The sequence below is a fragment of the Glycine max genome, chromosome 8 (genome assembly GCF_000004515.6).
Source record: "Glycine max cultivar Williams 82 chromosome 8, Glycine_max_v4.0, whole genome shotgun sequence".
Taxonomy (NCBI): Eukaryota; Viridiplantae; Streptophyta; class Magnoliopsida; order Fabales; family Fabaceae; genus Glycine; species Glycine max.
The window spans coordinates 1,032,663-1,054,449 of NC_038244.2; the positions used below are offsets into that span (position 1 = coordinate 1,032,663).

General features: G+C 32.1%; 3 protein-coding genes across 3 annotated transcripts; 1 reads left to right on the plus strand and 2 right to left on the minus strand.

The window, feature by feature from the left end:
* The first annotated feature begins 6,277 nt into the window (after positions 1-6,277).
* LOC100781978 (probable LRR receptor-like serine/threonine-protein kinase At1g63430) lies at positions 6,278-11,462 on the plus strand. Its single transcript, XM_006584650.4, has 13 exons — positions 6,278-7,060; positions 7,446-7,584; positions 7,758-7,829; positions 7,970-8,113; positions 8,211-8,360; positions 8,886-9,002; positions 9,080-9,144; positions 9,413-9,667; positions 9,758-9,963; positions 10,064-10,199; positions 10,280-10,437; positions 10,564-10,779; positions 10,954-11,462. Exons 1-13 carry the CDS (start codon positions 6,976-6,978, stop codon positions 11,197-11,199), a joined length of 1,989 nt encoding a protein of 662 aa, XP_006584713.1. The 5' UTR covers positions 6,278-6,975; the 3' UTR covers positions 11,200-11,462.
* A 3,107-nt stretch (positions 11,463-14,569) lies between these two features.
* LOC100785714 (RNA-binding NOB1-like protein) lies at positions 14,570-17,534 on the minus strand. Its single transcript, XM_003532626.3, has 5 exons — positions 17,118-17,534; positions 15,864-17,010; positions 15,454-15,622; positions 15,069-15,185; positions 14,570-14,921 (listed from the first exon to the last, which is right to left on the minus strand). The coding sequence occupies exons 1-5, from the start codon at positions 17,437-17,439 to the stop codon at positions 14,772-14,774; spliced, it is 1,905 nt and encodes a 634-aa protein (XP_003532674.1). The 5' UTR covers positions 17,440-17,534; the 3' UTR covers positions 14,570-14,771.
* Positions 17,535-18,754: 1,220 nt separating this feature from the next.
* LOC100790487 (actin-depolymerizing factor 7) lies at positions 18,755-20,531 on the minus strand. Its single transcript, XM_003532635.5, has 3 exons — positions 20,319-20,531; positions 19,488-19,747; positions 18,755-19,289 (listed from the first exon to the last, which is right to left on the minus strand). Exons 1-3 carry the CDS (start codon positions 20,319-20,321, stop codon positions 19,139-19,141), a joined length of 414 nt encoding a protein of 137 aa, XP_003532683.1. The 5' UTR covers positions 20,322-20,531; the 3' UTR covers positions 18,755-19,138.
* Between the last annotated feature and the right edge of the window lie 1,256 nt (positions 20,532-21,787).

Sequence of the window (21,787 nt, forward strand, 5' to 3'; positions counted from 1 at the left end):
CCCAAATATGGGATGGAGGCCGATGTCGACCCGTTTTAAAAAAAGTTCTATCATTCTATGCAGCCTCCAGAAAGCAGATTACTAGGGATGCTATTATGGACCCAAAAAAATAAATAAAAGGATACTGTTAGGTGGTTATGTATTATAAGTTATAACAAAAATAGAAGTAGCTTTAAAGGCAAATTTAATTATTTTTAGATTAAATATTATTTTTGATTTATTATATTTTAATATTTTTTATAATGATATATTAGATTTTAAAAGATTTATTTTAATTCTTTATGTTTCCAAAAGTTTATTTTTAGTCTTTAATATTTTCAAAATTTTCATTTTAATTATTTATTTTATTTTCCGTTAATGATATTAATGTTTCACCAATGTTTTAAATTTTAAAATAATTAATTATTTTATTTGTCATTATTTTAAATTAACTATTTTGTTTATATTTAATGTTTCATCAAAATTTAAAACACATTGATGAAGCACTAATGTTTTTAACAAAAAAAAAATATCAAAATAAAACTAAAAAAAAAATGAAAGTTTAAAAAATATTTCTAGAATTGACAAAGGAGGGCCTATGATCGAACATTAATTTGTTTTATTGGAAAGTTAAAAGCATGGCGCGTGTTATTTTATTAATTAATAAAGCTGAAGAAGACTAGTATTTCCTCGTCTCAGAACTATGAAATTATATTTTATTTTATTTTTTCACATAATATTATATTTTCATATTATTTACTTGTATTAAAAAATTAAATTTAAGTAAAAAAAAAAGGAACTTGTATTAGGTTAGGATGTTCTCTTGTTATTATTAATTGATACGATGTTATACAGAAGAAAATAAAAAAAAAATCCGTCATTAGATTAGTAATTTTATTATTTTACTTCTCTCCTGTGGTAAAATAACATTACTTAGTATAAAAAAAAATAAAAAATCCAAATCTGCCTCTATTTTGCTTTCTTTATGCGATTGGATAATATAAGGTTGATAGTGTACCGAATCATTTAATGAGCCCAACAAACCTTCACCCATCACCATGGAGGATTCTGATGCTTCGCCATCCCTTTAATGTTTTATCAGAAAATGGTGCATTTTCCAATCATCACCATCATATATATTAGCGGTGTCAGTCAATATGTATTTATTTTTCATTCATACTTTTTCTTTTGTCCCATATGAATCCTCCTTATAAGTTATAATGCAGTTTCATTCAAAACATGATTGGAGACAATATACGATAATTTTTTTCTTAGTGAAAAATTCAAATTTTAGTTTTTTACCTTACCAAGGATTAATCCTCGATCTCTACTGCACAAATATTTAAATTAACAAATATTTGACACACACATAATAAGAAGGAGAAAAAAAGGAAAAATAATTTTCAAGCAGGTAAGCAGTATAATTATTTTTTTTATAACTAATAATGGAAAAAAATTATAATAATAAAAAAGTTTAATTTTTATGTAGTATATTTTTATACTATCAATCAAATATAAATTATGATTGATGTCACTTTCAATATAATTATTATAAAAAAATTAATAAATGTATTATATATATAATAATTTTGTAATTGCTTGTAACCAAACCTGAATTCTCAGTCGCAGCAGAGGAAAAAAGAAAGGTCCTAAAGCATGCTTAATTGTGAAGTAACATATGACTATCAACTAAAAGATTCTCTGTAGCTGTTTCTGTGATTTTGGTAATTTTAAAGCAAGTTGCAGCAATGGGATTTTTGAAAGTAAGAGAGATAATTTGATTTGAAAACCCAAAAATAATTGCCGTAAGCCACTTTTAAGCTCACCAATTTGATAGTGCTCTACTTTCCAAAATTAGCCAATGCTATATATCCGTATGGCCAAGCAAACTTCGAAAGTTCCAATTCCTTGCTCTTGAATCAATTTTGATTACGAATTGGACAGATAAACTAACTTCCTAAGGATAAAAGCATTGTTGAGCATAACAAATTAAAAAGCAAGGGAACAAAGCAAAATTGGTCTCGCACTAAGAATAAGAATTAATAAGCACCATCTCCAACACATTATATCGTCTCAATTAGTGTTCGGGAAACATGATAATGTCGCCAAAGGAAGATATTTTGTACATTAATTACAAAATTTACTATTTGCAAGAATTACATTGGTAGGGCCAACTTTAGGACTCTTCTCTATCAATCACTTAACTTTCACGGGGCATTTTAATTAATCTCCTCCCTGTATGCTCTTTAACTATTTACTTTACTTAGGGATAACTTTCATGGGGTAACTCTTCTCTTCTTTTTTTTAGGGGACTCTTTTCTTGGTTAAGGCATTTCTTTATCGAAAATTAGAGAGACGAATATCTCAAAATATTAAAGTTCATTTAGGAAATTAATCCCTAGCCTCTTTAATAGATATCCGTCTATACACAAAGACTTAAGAATAAACCCTTGATCATATATTCAAGAGAAACAATTATTTGCTAACCATACTATACTATGTTGATTCACGGACTAACTTTAGGAAAGCTTGGAAAATTCTTAGATTGCACAAAAGCAAAGAAAAAAAATGATAAAGGAGACATTAATGGGACAATGGCAACCAAATAAATGAAGAAACCTAACAAGGAACAGGAAAAGTACGTAGAGGAATTTCTCTTTCTTTTGGAAGAGAATATATTTGAATAAAGAAATATGCATGTGGGGGCCCTAATGAAAAGCATGCACATGGGGGGATTCTTCATGCCAGGTGAAAGGAAGCCTCAGGTTTGCTTCCTCCAACATGGATGTGGATGGAACTTTGACAAAAGCTAAAACAAAAAAACCATCTCAGATTATAAAAGTTCTAGCAATACATGACCCAACAACCTGTCTTCATGCTACATCTTCAATACTTGATAGCTAATCAACTAGCTGACTTCAAATACAATATTTAAAAAATACATGTACAGCATTATATATATATATATATATTCATTTTCTCCCTTTTTTTTAACAAATTAATTGTTGTGTTTGAGAATTGAGTTTATTTTATTTGGTCATGTTCCTGAGCTTAACTGGGTTTTGAAGGTGCCTTATTGTGTAATCTGGTTCAAGATCATTAGGTTCCTTCTTCCTTTAGATATACTCCAACAACCTTTTTAAGAGGTTCTTGCTTTGAAGCACTGTTGACGAGGGCCCTTTAACTTAAACAATATCTCCATTTGTCTTTTGTTACCCCTTATCATTATAAAGAATAGACTTCGATATACCATTAATACAAAAAAGTCAAATAAAAAAATTCATGTATATTAAGTTTGGTATTTAATTATGGACATTCCTTTTCTATATTTATATACCTAAGACGTAAAAAATAGAAAGACTAACTGCCTATTTGATTTCACGTTTGAGTAAAATCGAATAAAAATGATTATGGAAATAGTGGGAGACAAATTGTATTGGGAATATGCATTTTCCAGTGAAAAATATGATATTTATAATGATAAAACAAACGGGACTTAAAGTAAGCAGATATGATCATAAACATGAAGACATTGAAGAAAATAATAAGATAAATTCACCCGCAAATGCAGGACAATATCATGCATGAATGGCTTATTAATTAATAAAAAAAAGAAATGTGGGTAGGAGCGGGAGTTGTTATACATCAAGACCAAAAAGATAATTGACGCATGACATTATTAGCTTTAATAATGGTTTTGGATGGAGAACAACTGTGAAATGTAGAATTTTTGAAGCATTTTCTTTCTTCTTCTTTTTTTCCTGTCTTAACCTGTTCATCAGCAAAAAGAAATAGATCATATTTATCCGGAATTTGACTGAAAAGTAAGTGAAAATTGATTAAAAATTAAACTCAAATAGTAATATTTTCTTTCTTTTTCGAAAAGCAAATAGTAGCTTAGGTAGTATATATCACCTAACTAAATATTAACCATACAATTTAAATCATTAATTTTTAGTTAGTAATAGTATTCTTTATAAAAAAAATATTTATTCAAAATAACTTTTCGCATGCAGGACAATTGTTGTTATTACGTTGACATTGACTAATTAAGGAAAAAGAGATAGTTTTTGTTAAAGAAATTGATAATTTTTATAACATTTAACATGGCTTTTTTAAGTATTATTTTTGTAATAATATGTGGGGAGGGGACTATAAGTGATTTAAAAGTTATCATCTACTTCTTCCTATATTCAATAACAGCCAATTTTTTTTTTTAAAAAAAACTATTCTTTCTTATTTTTTTATAGAAAATGACATATATTATTCTACTCATTAAACCCTAAAAAATGTTTATTTATTAATTAGAGAAATGTGATTGAAATTAAACGCCTGGATTGGCGAGTTAATTTTAGTTGTGCCAAAAGTCAATTCAAGTCATTTTGTCTTTATTTATTTGTTTATTACGATAAATCGCGATATCTATTATGATTACTCGAGAGCTTGGCGCAAAAGTCACAAAACATCAAAGTCACGCCATTTTTATCATTTACTTCAAATACGAATTTGAGTATTATATCAGTATATTTGTCCATGATCTTTTTACAAAAATACAACACAATTAATTGTTTCAAATTTCAATAGTGTATTCCTAATTATTTAACTATTTTATTCATATGTAGAATTCTATTTGGTTTTTACTTTTATGCTTATAAAAATGTCATTACTGTTTTACAAAACATCCTTGTACATTTAATTTATTTTGAACAGCACATTAAATTATTTTTTTATTGAATTAAACACAGTTATTACCTTTGACCTCAAAAGAGAGGGATAGAAAGAGAAACAACATAAATACTATTGTGGGGGACCAAAAGAAAATGTAAAATTTAATTTTAACCAATAATGTTTGATAGAGAATAGAAGGATAAATTAAAGTGGCAAAAAAAATGATGCAGTTAAAGAGAAATTGTTACAACTGACTTTAAAACGAGAGACAGAGACAAAGAGAGCGAGTGAGAGAGAAAATATAAATAATGTAAATACAATTGTGTGTTTGAAAAACATGTGAGAATCAAATACACATGATAGTGAAAAAGTTCAAATTTATTAATAATGCTTGAGAGAGAAGAAAGGGATCACTTTAGTGGTGTAGTTAAAGAAAACCGATTACATTTGACTTAAAAAAGAGAGAGATAAACAAAGGTAAATATTAATTTGAGTTTGGGAGGTTGATTAAGAAATTAAAAAGAGGAATTTTTTAATTAAAACACAAAAATTTATATTATTTATGATTTATTTTATATCTTTTATGATCTTTATAATAAATATTTTTTAATTTTTAACTCAAACAAATAGTATGAATACAACTGTGTGTTCGAAAAGCATGCCAAACACAAAATTATGAGCAAGTGAAGTTCAAATTTGTTAATAATGTTTGAGAAAGGTGAGAGGGATAAATTAAAGAAAAATGTTACATTTGAGTTCAGGAAGAAAAAAAAAAAGACAAAGGGAGAAAATAAATGGCACAATATACGATTATACGTTCGAAAAGCATGCCAAACATTAAAATTCGGGCAAATGAAAAGTTTAAATTTATTATTAATAATATTTGAGAGAGGAGAGAGGAGAGAGGGATAAAGGAAAGTGACAAAAACGGTACAATTAAAGAGAAATAGTTATATTTGACTTTAAAGAGAAAAATAAACCGTGTAAATACAAATGTGTATTCTAAAACCATACTAGACACAAAAAATATGTGCAAGTGAATAGTTTAAATTTATTAATAATGTTTGAGAGAGGAGAAAGAGAAAATTAAAGTGACAAGCTGTACACATTAAAAGATAAACTGTTACATCTTAAAAAAATAAACAGTTAAATTTGACTTTTAAAAGAAAGAATAAAGAGAATAAATAATGTGAATATAATTGTGTTTTCGAAAAATATGCCAACACAAAAAATAAGAGAGGAGAGAGAGAAAGATGGGAGACAAGAGATAGAAAAGAGAAAAAAAGACTATTAAATGATTTATTAAAAAAATTAAAAAATAATTTTATGGATAGGTTGAATATATATTCATAGAAATTTGTTAATAAATGAATTTGATGATTTTTCTTCTCTTGATTTTTAAATTGATTAAGGAAAAGTTTAACTTTAAATCACAAAATAACCATTAATTTTTATTAGATTATTAATAAATATATCTTTAATTATATATGTGTCATATGATTATTAGATAAAATCACTAATGCCTTAATATTCTTAAATCATATAATAATTTCTTCTAATTACCAATTGTCCAACTGTAAGTTGTAATCTGGATTTGAACAACCTTTGAGGATTTGATTGAGGACGAGAAATACGCGAGTGCCAACTTCTCGTGGCACGACAATGAAGAGACAGTATATGCATAGCAATCAGCACCTCTCATTATGGAAAAAAAGAAAGAGAAAAAAGAAAAAAGAAAAAGAGAAGCAATGAGCAGCATCACCATCACCGATTAGTCCCTGACCCTGTTACACACACTAATCACTCCAATTGCTTTGATTTTGAAAGAAAGAAGCACAGTCCAAGTCCTAAAGAGCACACCACACAAAAACACAAATAATTCTTGCATTAAAAGTATCCATAAACCGCCATTTTAAACGTATTTCAAAATAAAAAATAAAAAGCCCTTCTTTTTCATCAGCCCAAGTGTGCCATCAAAATCCAAACTTGGATAAACTCTCTTTGAATCCAAGTTTCATCCTCTTCTGGGTTGTCTTCAAACTTTTAGTCTAGTGCAGTGTCAGTGTCACCTCTTCCTCATTACATTGCCACTTCTCAAATCCACCATTTATAACTCTATCAGTAGTGTGCATTTTCAGAACCTCAACTTGGCCAAGTTTGTTCTTTTTTTTTTTTCATGATATAAATCCCAGCAAGTTCTGGGAAATTCAGTTTCATAACATTTTTTTTATTTGCTGAATTCTACTTTTGTTGGAAAGAACACCTTGGAGGGTGACTAACAAGGAAGAAGCAGAAGCAACATAGTGTGTAGAAAATTTTGGGAGGAAAATGAAGTTATATACTTCATTGTTGTTACTTGGTTTGGTTTCCATGCTCTCTTTTGTGGCTTCTGTCATGATCCCTTCAGGTGAAGGTGAGAGTCATATGGCTGAGTATTCACTTTCTCTCTCAGATCTCGATTATGTACTTGTTTTGACTTCTGTTTGGATGCTGGGAAAAGACAAAGAAAGCACCACAATGGTTAATCTGATGATCTTTTGGTTCTTATTAGTCAATGATCTCCTTTGAGTTCTAGTGTGATGTGTATAGTATCATGATATGATATCATCATGTAGCAAAGTTTGCCATTTTTGGTTCTCTGGTGAACTTGGAAGTTTTGAGATCGAAAATTGCTTTTCATTCTCCTTGTATTTTTGCCTTGGCTAACTGCGGTATACATTCACAGCAATGAAGCATTTGAATTGTCTTTTGTTATTATTATTTTTTGAATTGTAGAATTTGTTTTTTTTTTCCTGCAGTGTTGGCACTTAAAACTTTCAAGGAAGCTGTGTATGAAGATCCACATATGGTTTTGTCCAATTGGAATACTTTGGATTCAGATCTTTGTGACTGGAATGGTGTTTCTTGTACTGCAACTCGAGATCATGTCATCAAGCTGTAAGATTTAAAATACCATGGATCCATTTAGCATTTAATACATTTCTTTAGGGGGTGTAAATTTAGTCCTCTGTTGCAATGTGACATGCTTCGTGTCAGAGATGGTCAATTAATGACATACATTTCTAAGATAGCACATTTCTAATACGACAGAGTGGAATCCTTTTTTGCAGTAATCTATCTGGGGCTTCATTAAGGGGATTTCTTGCTCCAGAATTTGGGAAAATTACCTACTTACAAGAACTGTACGTTCCTTGTTTCTCCTATCTGTACATCATTCTGCAAACCTATCTTTATTTAATTAGCGATTCAGTGTTATTACCATGACTTGTAGTACTGGAATAGTATCATGATTGTAAATAACTTTTGGTTCTTATTGTTGTAGGATCTTGCATGGAAACAGTCTCATTGGAGTAATACCTAAAGAATTGGGCATGTTGAACTCTCTCAAGGTGTTGGATTTGGGAATGAATCAGTTAACAGGACCAATTCCTCCAGAGATTGGAAATTTGACCCAAGTTATGAAAATGTAAAAGGAAATTATTAATTAATATGCACTTCCAGAATTGTCAACTCTTAAATTCTTTTGATGGACTTGTGTTTTCAATTCCATTGCATTCTTGCAGAAACCTTCAGTCCAATGGGTTGACTGGTAGGCTACCTCCAGAGCTAGGAAAGTTGAAATACCTTCAAGAGCTTCGGCTGGATAGGAATAAGCTTCAAGGATCTCTTCCTGGTGGTGGCAGTTCAAATTTTTCTTCAAATATGCATGGGATGTGAGTGAATCTTTTAGAAATTGAATTAGTGTAGTTTGTTTACTGATTCATCATCATCATTCATGAAGTATTTTCTCATCTGATTGATAAAACTCTTCTTTCTCTATGAATACAGTAACTGCAATATATAGTGTAGGCCTCTAGGACTCTTATATCTATGGTAGGATTAAATTACCGTTTTCTTCAAATGTCATTTACCAGTTTCATTTGTGTCTACTAAAGAAAACAAGATATAGTTTCTTCTATCTTTTATGCTTACTATAAAGGAAATAAAATGCATGTGAGATATCTGATATGATAATTTATCATTGCTATAATTGTCAAATTTTCAATGTGCTCAAGTCATTGGGTATAAGGATATATATAGTTAATAAGACTTAAATCACCTTTGACATTATGAATTTGCTTAAAATTGTTGTATCTAGAAAGCATTATCAAGCTCACCCATTAAGTATAAAACACCAAGTTACACCATCGAAATTTGGATACTGTTAATCAGACTCATTTTTTCTATTGTTTCTTCAGGTATGCCTCGGGTGTGAATATGACTGGCTTCTGTCGTTTGTCTCAGTTAAAAGTTGCAGATTTTTCATATAACTTTTTTGTTGGTAGCATACCCAAATGCTTGGCATATCTTCCAAGGTACTCTATTGATCTTCTTGTTTTGTTGGCATTCTAGTCAACCTCCTTTCTTATAAAACAAAAACTCTATCGTGCAGATCAAGCTTTCAAGGAAATTGTCTCCATATCAAAGACATAAAACAGCGGATTTCGGTGCAATGTGGTATGTATGACATGATATTTTTTGCATTTAAAATTAAGGTATCATTTAGGGTGTATCTTCATCAACATATCATAAATTTGACTTGTACAGAAGATATGAAATGAACTTATTAGTCTGGACTTCATTATGTTGAGAAATGAGAACGGAATGATGGATAATATGAACTTTTATGAATCTGATATACATCTGATCCATTTTACTAGAATATACTCTGCCTATAATTGTTTCTTGCTTGTTTTACATCTAATAATGAACTATTATTTAATAGCTGGTGCTTCGCCTGCCCAAAGCGGACCAGTAGTGAACCCAAGGTACCTACCTGCTACTAAACATGTGACCAAGCATCAAGAAGCATCAAAACCTGCTTGGCTTTTGGCTCTAGAAATAGTGACGGGAACCATGGTTGGTTCTCTCTTTATTATTGCTATTCTCTCTGCGATTCAGAGGTGTAACAACAAACCATCTATCATCATTCCTTGGAAAAAATCTGCAAGCGGAAAAGATTATATGGCAGTACATATAGGTTTAGTTTCTTTGCTTCCTAATGTGTATTTAGTATTTACTACTGATATTTTGTATTGTACTTTGAACATATTACACTATCAATGTGCAGACTCTGAGATGTTGAAGGATGTGATGAGTTATAGCAGACAGGACCTTGAAGTGGCCTGTGAAGACTTCAGCAACATAATTGGGTCCTCACCGGATAGTGTGGTCTACAAGGGTACCATGAAGGGTGGGCCTGAGATTGCTGTGATTTCCCTCTGCATCAAGGAAGATAATTGGACAGGATACCTTGAGCTCTATTTTCAGAGAGAGGTAAATGGAATGGAACATTCCAATGCCTACAATGTTCAAGAATTGACAGATAAATAATTGAGTTAGTCTTTTAATTTTTTCTGCTATTGATGCAATTCAGGTGGCAGACTTGGCAAGGTTAAATCATGATAACACAGGAAAGCTGTTAGGATATTGTAGAGAGAGCAGTCCATTTACAAGGATGCTGGTTTTTGAATATGCATCAAATGGAACACTTTATGAGCACCTACATTGTTGTAAGTCACAATTCTTCGCTCGTCTACATATATCCTTTTGTGTTTCAGTACCTTAAATCATTATGAAATCATGGTTACAGATGAAGAAGGGTGCCAGTTGTCTTGGACAAGGCGTATGAAAATTATCATAGGCATTGCCCGTGGACTCAAGTATTTGCACACTGAAATTGAGCCGGCGTTCACTATCTCAGAATTGAATTCCAATGCCGTTTACCTCACAGAAGATTTTTCCCCTAAGGTGTTTTTACAAACCTAGTTTAAGCTTTCTAGCATGCCTATTATGATTGTCCTGAATATCTTAACATGCACCTATGTTTATGTGCTGTATGGTATTTTTCTCATTTGAATGAACCTTAAATTTCAGCTGGTTGATTTTGAAAGTTGGAAGACAATTCTTGAAAGATCCGAAAAAAATTCTGGTAATGTTAGTAGCCAGGGTGCTGTTTGTGTTCTACCAAACTCTCTTGAAGCGCGCCGTCTCGACACCAAAGGAAACATCTATGCTTTTGCTGTACTTCTATTGGAGATAATCAGTGGGAGACCTCCATACTGCAAGGACAAAGGGTACTTGGTGGATTGGGTAAGAAATTTCCTAAAAATTTGAATATATTTCTTTTAAGGCATCATTACTTAAAGCATTATGAATCCAAATTTTCTCTTTAGTTGTAAAAAGTAACTTACCTATAAGTACTTATATGATAAACACTTATTTAATAAGCCATTAAGCCCTAAATTTTAAACTCATGTGGTGCAGGCTAGGGACTATCTTGAAATGCCAGAAGTAATGTCATATGTGGTGGATCCTGAGTTGAAACATTTTAGATATGAAGACCTCAAAGCAATATGTGAGGTGATAACTCTTTGCATCAATCCTGATCACTCTGTCCGTCCATCAATGCGTGAATTATGCACTATGTTGGAGAGCAAAATAGACACAACAATAAATTTGGAGCTAAAGGCATCATCACTGGCTTGGGCTGAACTAGCACTTTCGTCATAATTGAGCCAATAATACTCAACTAACTCAACATGCACCACAACTGAAGCATGCAGACCTATAACCATTAATACTTCTCTGACTACTTTTCTTTCTTCTCCTCTCTTCCCTTGCTTTGCTTTTCATTTTAATCTATTTCATTTTATCTCTCACCTGTAAATAATTGTTCATAAAAAAGGAGTGTGCAAGGGTTAAGGTATCCTTGTATAGCGGTGGGTTGACAACTAGAAATTGATAAATCAATGGAGACAAAAAAATTGGGTTGACAACTGTCTTTGCTTTTCCTTTTCTTTTTGTATATGTGTGATTCTTCTTCTTGGGCTCAGGGAGATTTACTTTTTGGCTATGCACAAAGTCTGGCTTATAGTGTTTACCATTGCATTCTACATGTTCATATCAACATAAGAAAAGAACAGTTGTATGGGCACAGTGCAATGCATGATTAAGCTGAGCCATGATCAGGCAAACACGTTGACGGTGCTTTAACCAAAGGCGTCTTAAGATTTTTTTGGACGCTTCAAACGTCCCTTTGTGGCTGTTGGAATCTTTTTGCACTCAACCAAATTTGGTTTGATCATCCCATTCCCATTATTTCCACTATTTCAAGTTTTTGTTTTAATATCACATCCTGTAATAAAAGTCGCAAGGCATTAATTTAAAGTTATATTTACATTAACATTAATGGCCTTTCTACTAGTAATTCTATACCTTCCCCCTCCAAAAAAAAGAAAAACTAGTAATTCTTTACCTAAATAAAAAAAATGGGTTGTTGGAGATCTCTGAAGAATTTTCCCGATCAAGATCTTGCGGTTGACGCAAGTATTGTGTTAGAGACAGACATACACATCGTACACTGTGGCACTTAAATTTGAATGTCTAGATCCATCGTACGTTTGTTTCTTTGAATAGGACCATTGCCTAAATTAAGAGAAATAATTCACATCGTAATAATAATTTGCGATTCTTGGCTGCATGGTGGTTGAGTGGAGACATCTCAAATTTGAAATTAGACCTGGTAGCGATTACGTTTCTTCTCAGATCTGTAACCTGGAGCTTGTGTTTTTATTCTTTGAAATAAAACTTCATTCTGTCCATGGCATGGTTAGATCTGGTTTCCCATTTTGATGATGATGTTGGGTCGCGCACAAAGCTTTGCTGGTGTGGGTGTGGGTCTCTTTTGAGGAAGATGAAGGGTGGTGGAGACAGAGAGGGAGAAGAAAAGAAGAAATGGGTAAATCGAAAAGAAAAAAGAGAAAAAATCTAGTGTGGACAATTCTACGGAAATTCCACATATCTCAAGATCTAACGGTAAAATTTACACACGCACCATAAAGTCCATTCAGAAACTGGTGTTCGCACCGTGCATACCCATTTAAGGTATCCCACGCAAGAAGCCGTCCAAGTCTCTGTTTGGTTCATGGATACGAAAATAGAAATAACTAGTGTGTTTTTTGTGGTGTTATGCATGGTTATATTATGAATATTTGATTTAAATGAACTTTTCATGTTTTCTTTTTACGGTAAACTTTTCATGTTAAAATAACATTAATTTTAAATCAAACTTATATTCTATGATATAAATCAAAACACAATTTGGATACCTTTTTTTTTAATTTATAAGTACTTAATCAATCTTTATTATTTTTAAAATTAATATTAATTATTTTAAGAAAAATATTATTTATTAATATCTCATAAATATTTAATTAATTCACAAGTATAATTTAACTCGATAGTTTCTTCAAGATGTATACATCTCCTTGAACTCTAAATAATTTTAAATCTATCTACATTTTGTATGCTAAAATTCTAAAGATTAAATAAATAAACTTACTTTTTCATTTAAAATTTTCTTTTTAAAAATATTTTGTAAGAAAATATAGCATTATTTAATTTCTAATGGACAAATGCGATGTATTCTATTGGAAGTGAAACACTAAAAAAATATAGGTTTAATTAAGTTTTTCATATTTAGAATATACGGGAAAAAAATTGGTTTCATTTTACTATGTGTCATCAGTCGCTTTCCGTTAAGTGTGATGATGTGACATAGAGTGTCGTGTCATTACGTTTTGTCATGGACATCTCATTGTCATGTCATAACTTTCAATAACGTGGTAGGTAGTAGTGATTGGACGTAATGACATGACGTCTTGTCTGTACATCATCACTTAATGGGAAACAACGATTAACAAGAAATAGTAAAATGAAACTAAGTTTTTTTCTGGTATGTATTTGACAAAAAAAAAAGATAATTTGAAAATAACTTATTTTTCAGGTATGAAAAACATATTTAAATCATATATAATTAGTGTTTTTCTGTCTATAATCAATGTATACATGTAACATGTTATGTCTTCCTTCATTTTTCATTCATTATTCATTGTTCTCTGGACCCAAACTATATATCTAATCTCACCATTTGATCTCGTTGGTTTTTATTTAACTTTGTCCAAATATTAAATGTATAATTTTAACTCTTTAATTTCATATTTAATACGATCGTATTAATGTAATTCAGTTGATTAAACATCATAAATTGTTAGATGAGCTATTGTAAATTTCAAATAGTATTTTTTTATTTCCACCAATAAAAAATATCATATTAATTCAATGTTTTCCGTATTTTGAACGATGAATTATCTTAAAAAATAAATACGATAAAGTTTCTTAAATCTATATAAAAATAAATTATATATATTTATCAAATTATTTTAATTAATTTTTAATTTTTTTGATAAATTTACAAATATTTGATCAAATAAATTTGAGAAACAATTTTTTTCTTATTAACTTATAAGATTTGGTTTTAAAACATAACTTAAATTTATGATTATCATTTTTATTTTTAATAAAATAGTAAAATTTATTATTTCATCTAAAATTAAATTATTTTGATAAAACTCCGTATCATCTATTAAGCAAAAACTCATCTTTCAAATTAGCTTAATTAAATTTTTCATACTTAAAAAATAAACTATTTTCAAATTACTACCAAAAAAATTATTTTGTCAAAGAATGAAAACTACTTAAAGATATGTTAAGATTTAACTTCCTATCTGTTAAACAAAGATATACTAGACAAAATATCACATTATCATGTTGAATTATTGTCACGTCATCTCTTATCGAAAAACAATTAACAATAAATAATAAAATAAAACTAAAAAGTTTTCAGGTACTTTATTTATTAAAAAAAGTAATGTTAGATAATAATATAAAAACAAACTATATTTGAAGTATGAAAAACATAAGTAAAAAATGAACAGAGAATTTGATACCCATCCTTCCGTTTCATAAGATGGACACTCGCCCTGATACCGTCGTCTAATGTCCTACCACTAAAATCAGCTAAGTACCAAAATTGCTTTTGTGCCACAAACGGAAACCCAATCTCATGAAATTAATTCTTTCACTCTTTCATCAACTAATTCGTAGATTAACGAGACGCGCTTTTTAAATCATGTTTGTCATAACTAAAACAAATTTCCAGGTAACTTCAAAGTCAAGCAATAAGAAAACAAAATTGGGGGGGGGGGGGGGGGGGGGGGGGGGCAATAGAAGCCAGTCAAAATCTACTTATGCTTAGAGCGTGAGTAGTGATTGTCATTTGGATTTCTCCTCCCACCGAAAACTGCCATTGCTTTCCTTACAGGAGGCTGGAAAGGAGCTTTCTTATCTGTGTGGTGGCTGAAGACACTGTCTGGTGTAAAGAAGTCATCATCCTACAAAGTGTTAATTAAGTATGCTCGGGTTAGAGAATGAAACTAAATAAATTGACTTGTGAGAAAAATGAAAGAACACCATATTCCCAAGGGATATGGATCAGTTGGCTATTATCAGTAGTTTAAATACAGACATACACACACAACCTGCTTGTTGGCTTTCTTCGTTTTAGGATAAAGTACCCTATGAGGAAGTTGATCTTCACGGAGAATGAGGTTCTTTGAGACTGCATCCCTCCCACCTTGGGGTAAAGGCAATGAAAACTGTACATTGAGTCATGTATCAATCAGAATTTGTGGAATAAAAATTTACACCAAGTCTTATAAATCTCCAGGAAAGATAACACATGCATCATATTCCGATTCCAAACCTATTATTTATTACTCATGTAACGCATGAATCAAGTTAAGGATTCAATAATTTAAAAAACAAAACCAAATGACTTTAAGCTAGTACATCACAGTGTTTGCCACACACCTTTTATAGCAAAAAGGAATGAGAAAAATGAACTGATATATATAATATACTCACCTTTGTGCCACGTAATGTAACTCGTGGTCGACGGGCAGCTAATACTATTCCATTTTCATTAACAGTGACAGCTACCTTCCTTAAGGTGCCACCATTTCCACATTTGGGACAGAAAATCCTCCCAATCTCGCCAGTAACAGTGTAACAGGCATGACACTTGAGTATCCATCTGGAATGCAAATGATTAAAAGAAAAGCACAAATAATGCATTTTTTATATCATGCTGCATAGAATGGTATCTTAGAGATTAGAATCAATAGGCAGATGTCATTACATAATTATAAAATAACAAAATGTTAAATAATACATCTAGGCTTTAATTTCCACATGCATTTAAAAGAATTTCTTCACAAAGCAAAGATAGGTAATTTGTAATAACAGCGAATATTGAAAAAGCTATTGAAAATCACCTGTGCAGCTGGTGTATCTGTGTTCCTCCAGGTGCCAGCAAGCGTAAACCCATTTGTAGAAGAACATTTTGCATTGCAAAGTCACCAGTTATACAGGCTACACTTGATTCAGACAAAGACCTAACCACCCAACTTTGGTCACTATCATCATCATCTGCACATGAAAAATCAGCAACCTCACTTGTCTGGCTAGCAATCTCCAATTGATTTGATTGGCCATCAATTGTATCTGTCCCACTGTCACATGGTTTATTGACCACAGTTGCATTGCCATCAGATGCGGTTTCCACCAATCCAGCATTGTCTGACTGGAGTTCTTTAGGAAATGAACTTGGTTTACTTTCCTCATCAAGAACTTCAAGTGAGCCTTCTTCCAGCCTCATTTGCTGCATAATTTCATAGATACTTTCATTGTCTTTGTTCTCTTTAACCACCTTACCATCCTCCAACACAGCATTTTCAATATGTTGTTCTTCATCCCTCTGATGAACAGGCGGATTTAAAGCACTAGCATCTTCACCAACACTACCATCAACAACATTTGCTTCCAACTCTTGCTGATCTTGATTACTTGACAACGACTCGTGATACTCGCGTCTAGCTTTCCTTCTTAGATATCTCCTATGAGTACTCCGACTGACAGCCGGCATCCAATCACCAGCATTGTCATCAACCCCTCCCTGCGACGCATCAATTCCATCAGCCACCATCGTCTTCCCCTCAATCTTTATCTCTTTTTTCTTAGGCAGATATCTCCTTGGCTTCGTCAAACCATTCTGACCACCCTCCTGAATCCCCAAATCAGCTTCACTCACAGGCTCCACGGAACCATCCACAGAATGCTCATCTTGAGAAACAATGTTCAAGCTAAGGTCCTGCAAAGGAAGGATCCTGGAATTGGAATTGGACGCGTCCTCGGCATGTTCCAACGCCTCCCACTCATCCAAATTGGGCACGTTAGAACCCCATCCAGGCAAGTCCTTCTCAGGCAACCTCTTCACATTGACCATTTGCACAGGAGGAGGGGCATCCCTGATATGTTTTGTCCCATGAATTTGACCCTCCAAAGTATAAGTCAAAGCTATGAGCTTGATATCAACATCAGAAAGAGTTTGTAGGTCACCGGTAGCCCTAGCAAATTTAACAACTACAAAAAAAAAATGTTTTAAGTTAGAATTAAAACTGTCCGATACATAAATTGAAGCTACAAACAACGGGCTATTGAATTTTAGGGTTAGGGAAAATTGGGGATACCTTTGTTGATGGATTCGGAGGAGGGTTCCATGGTTTGGATGGTGAAGGGGAGGAAAGAGAGTTTGTGGCGGGAAACGGGGTCGCGGATTTCCTCCATGACTTCGGGGATGGAGATGAACTTGTCGGCGAGGCCGTGGAGCTTTTCGCCGGATTCGATGACTGCGTTGGCGTCCACGACGGCTACGGAGATGGCATTGGGGGAATCGCTGGTTTCCACCAACACTCGCTCGGTGTGCTGCTGCGGTGGAGGTGGTGGCTGCTTCTTGACCACGTTGCTCCAGCATGATGCCGTCGCTGGAACTGAAGACGGAGTTTCCTCCATGCTATGCAGAGAGAGAGAGAGAGAGAGGCGTGCACAACACAACAGAAGAGGGTTAGTGTGTTTAGATCGCTAAACCCTAGAAGGCTAGAAAAGAACGGAGGAATGGTGCACAGTGCACTGCTTTTTTTATTAAATATTTTATTTATAAAGTTATTACTTATTACTATTAAATCATTTTTATATTTTTTTTAATATTACGATTTTAAAGTTTATTTTCTATACACTTAAAATGTTTATAATTTAAAAATATATTATAAAAATCAATAAATTAATTATATATAATATTCTTAATAAGATGATAATGTATTTTGTTATAATTTTTTAATTTTAACTTTTTATTCCTTGGTTGCAAATATATTATATTCAACCTCAAGAAGAAAATAATAAGTAAAATTGTGATTTCCTTGCATGGGACTTAGTGTTGGAGTGCTTTTTTAAAAAATAAAAAATAAAAAATAAAAGATCAAAAGATCATAGATGTATCTTGTCTTTCCTATATTTGCAAGAAAAAATAAAAAAAATTCTATCCCTCGGAAGGAACTATTGAATTATTCTCTTATTATTGATTGAGAATTAGTATATCTTTAGCCGTATATACAGGAAAAGAATATTTTAAATCTTTGAATTTTATTGAATGTCTTCCAAGAGTGAAGAGTCTCTACTGTCAAAAGAAAAAAAAAAGAGTGAAGAGTTAGTAGAGTTTGGCGTCTGGTAATTTTTTTTAGAAAGAACAAATGGATTCCTTTATGTTTTAACTTTCTTTAAGAATCTACGAGTAAATTGTGTGCGTACGTTTCTTTAAGTGGGTTAATTGTGTTCAAAACATCTTTTTCATACGCATGTCAACCATTTATTTAATTGTCTATGTTATATATATATATATATATATATAAATTAAAAAAAGATCTTCTCTATAGTTTATCTGGGTTGCAAGTTGCAACTAAGTTGTTAGTTCACTAGGATGTTGTTTGAAAATTGAAAGAAAAAACAAAGGTATATCAATAATAATGCTAAACATTCCTTCAAAAAACAAATAATGCTAAACATAAACTTTACCTAGTACTCCTAGTATCTGTCTCGTTTTCATAATATGATTACAGTTAGCTCTAATTGTTTTCAGCACTCATAAAACTAATTTTGTCATATGATACGACACACTTGTTGTGAACCCGATCGTATATTTATTGATTTGTATCGGTTTCATACATAACTCTTGTGTTGTTACCAACATCATTTCTACTAGTATACCACATACTACTTGCAAACAAGAGAAAGATGAGACATTATTCAGCAAGAATAGAAAAATGAAGAGATATTTGACATATATCAGTGTCATCATTCTTTCAGAAGCTACTACGACTGCACAAATCCCACCCTCATGAAGTGAAACACCAAGTCGTCAGATTGGCAACTTGGTAGAGAACCGAACCAACCTATATATAATAATAAATGCTAGTACTAATCTTGAATCCACCACTACACATGGCCCTTCAAACAGGCCATGAATCCAAGATCTCTAGGAAACTGAACAAGGATCGATCGAGTACAAGGAAGAATGATGCATATACATGTCATTTTGGATTAGCCGTTGTTGAATCCAAGCCACAATTGGCGCAAAGAAAGATGGCTGCCAAATAGTTGAATTAATCCATAACATAGAAGCTAGGAAAGCTGAGTTATATAACAATAAAAAGGAGGCTTAGATGGCTCGCGCTTTCACAAGGTCCAAGCTCATCTCACTTGGATCAGTTGCTTGCATATCCACTTGAATGCCATCCAATTCCCTCTTGAATCTATCCTTGGAACTTGCATACACCATCTTCATCCTCACCTTTGAGGTATCTGGTGACCTGCACCCAGTTAAACCAATATTGGTTCAAATTGTCTTAATTTGCAATAATATGCATAATTTATAAGGTCACAAAATGAACCGTGCATAATGTAATATATACCTAATAAGAATAATGATTTTTATATGCATATAATAAGTAGTTTGGGCAGAACAATATTTATCAAATGCAGTTGTAGATATACTATAAGTTAAGTACCATGCAACGAAGAAGATCTTGCTCTTTTGGCAGTTCTCAGAAGTTGTGAAATCAAAATCATAGACTGCATAGCGACATTCATTAGCTGGAAAACTGGCCATAAAGTCCTCATAACTTTCCGTGGGGTCCCCTAATTTCTCAACCACCACTTGCTGTTCTTCAATTTTGAACACAATGAACCTGTAGCTCCTCTTTGATTTAAGCTCTTGAAACCTCAGTTTGCAATCATCGTGCACAGCCATTCCGGACGCTACATTTGCCTGCCCCAAAATTTCATGTCACGAATTTAAGACTATCGCAGTCCAGCCAATTTACATGTAACACGAAATTAAGTGTTATCAACTCTTTTCTATAAATTGAAAATTGTGGTTATATGTCGAACCAAGATTGGCATGGCAGAAACCATAGACAAGTGGTGGTCTAGGACTATGTAATTCCAAATGGATAAAAGTGAATTTTAATGTTATATTCAGTTAAATGCTAGAAGAACATATAGAATTTGAAGAGCCACATGCAACCACTAGAACATAAATTTCATAGATGAAAGTTAGGAAGGAAAATGATTTGCTATCATCTTTTGATAACAATTATAGGGTATGTAACAATCATCTCGTAATTTGATAGAATTTTAAGATCTCAGAAGCTTGAATTTAATCTTCATACATCTAAAACCATAAAAAATTTATGAATATGCATGTTACACATAAACAATGCTAATGGTATTCCTTAATAGATGTTGCATCCAAAGTGGAAAAGTAATAAGAGGGTGATATATATATGTCTTCAAGAAAACAGGAACAAGTATGCAAAATAGAGAAAGAGGATGCATACCATTTTGCCAGCAATGAGAAAGAAGCGCCCTGCGAAATGTGAATGAAGGGAAAGCGAAGGGAGCAATAGAGATTGGAAAAATGAGAACAATAGACTCAATGACAACTATGGAGAGAAAATAACGATTAAAGATCCTTGTTTTCTGGACAACGAGAGGTGGAACTTAATTTGAGAAGACTAAGATAGCATATGGAGATTAGATCGAACTTAGGGGAGTAATTAATGGATGGTTCCGTTGCAATCTGTTTTGCTTCCTTGTCCATGTATCCACAAATTTATTTTATGCCTTTCGCGTTAATTTCTTTCTTCTTTTATCTAGCTATCTATACATACATCAATCAATATATTTGTTTCAAATTTTTGTTAAGCGCAAACGGGAAATTAAACACAAGTTCTAACAATATAATAGTACTTTTTATAGAACTATTCTTTTTTGGACTAAAAAAAACACTGTTTGCAATCTGTTTGGTTGTTGTTTCTTTATTTTTAGGCCCTACTAGGATTATCTAGTAATAATAAATAGAGTGTGTGATATGTCATACTGATCTATGGATTTCTTTGTAGGGGTGGGTAAACGGGCCGGCCCGTCCCACGTAAGGCCCGTCCGCGTAAGTCCGCATTGGCAGCGGACCGGCCAGTTCGTCCCGCTTCTTACACGGACCAAATAAATTGGTCTGTCCCCGCCCTGCAAATCTCGCGGGTCAAACGGGCCGGTCCGCGGGCCTAGTTTTAAAAGAATTTTAATTTTAATAAAAATACAATATAATTAAATTAAGTTCAATACAGATGTAAATAAAGTCTCAATAATTAGTCAATTACATCAATAAAATAAATAATGTCTTAACAAAAAAAAATCCAAGCAACAAATCTAAAATATGAAATTTAAACATCTCCAACAACAAATGATTCCATATTTGAAGTAGCTTGAGTCTTCTTCATGTGAGTTGCGTTTTGTTTTCCTTGTAAGGAAGAAAAAAGTCGTATGACTTGTGCGCGTGTGATGGAAAAAAATCGTGAGGAAAAAAGTATTCTTAGTCTGCTACAATGATCACTGCTAAATATGATGTAAGTTATTTTTTATAATAAAAATATATTGAAATATCTTTAAAAATATTTATTTAACAATTATTTTTAGCTTAAATGATAAGAATTGATATTTTTATTATTTATGCCTTAAAGATATGAAAATGAAGATTTTTAGTATGTTATCACTTATCTTTTTTTATCTTAATCTTTTATTTTTGTTATCTTATCTTTTTTATGTTTATCATCTTTTAATTTAAATCTTTTACTTTTATCTTTAAATCTTTTTCTTATCTAATATATTTCTTATCTGTTAATTTAAAAGAAGTTTAAAGTGAAAAAAAGAAAATCAAACCTAATATAATTAGGTCAGGGTTACACAAATCAAATTTAATGCGAGCTGCGGGCAACCCACAAACCCCATGGGTCAAACCCGCAAAGTCCGC

Coding starts and splice junctions, on each gene's coding strand:
- LOC100781978 (XM_006584650.4), top strand. CDS start 6,976: ATGAAGTTATATACTTCATTGTTGTTACTTGGTTTGGTTTCCATGCTC. Junction 8,114..8,210: donor TTGACCCAAGTTATGAAAAT/GTAAAAGGAAAT, acceptor GCATTCTTGCAG/AAACCTTCAGTCCAATGGGT. Junction 9,003..9,079: donor TGCTTGGCATATCTTCCAAG/GTACTCTATTGA, acceptor TCTATCGTGCAG/ATCAAGCTTTCAAGGAAATT.
- LOC100785714 (XM_003532626.3), bottom strand. CDS start 17,439: ATGGAGGAAACTCCGTCTTCAGTTCCAGCGACGGCATCATGCTGGAGC. Junction 15,623..15,863: donor CAGATACACCAGCTGCACAG/GTGATTTTCAAT, acceptor TTTGCATTCCAG/ATGGATACTCAAGTGTCATG. Junction 14,922..15,068: donor CGAAGAAAGCCAACAAGCAG/GTTGTGTGTGTA, acceptor AACACTTTGTAG/GATGATGACTTCTTTACACC.
- LOC100790487 (XM_003532635.5), bottom strand. Junction 19,290..19,487: donor AAGATCTTCTTCGTTGCATG/GTACTTAACTTA, acceptor AACTGGGTGCAG/GTCACCAGATACCTCAAAGG.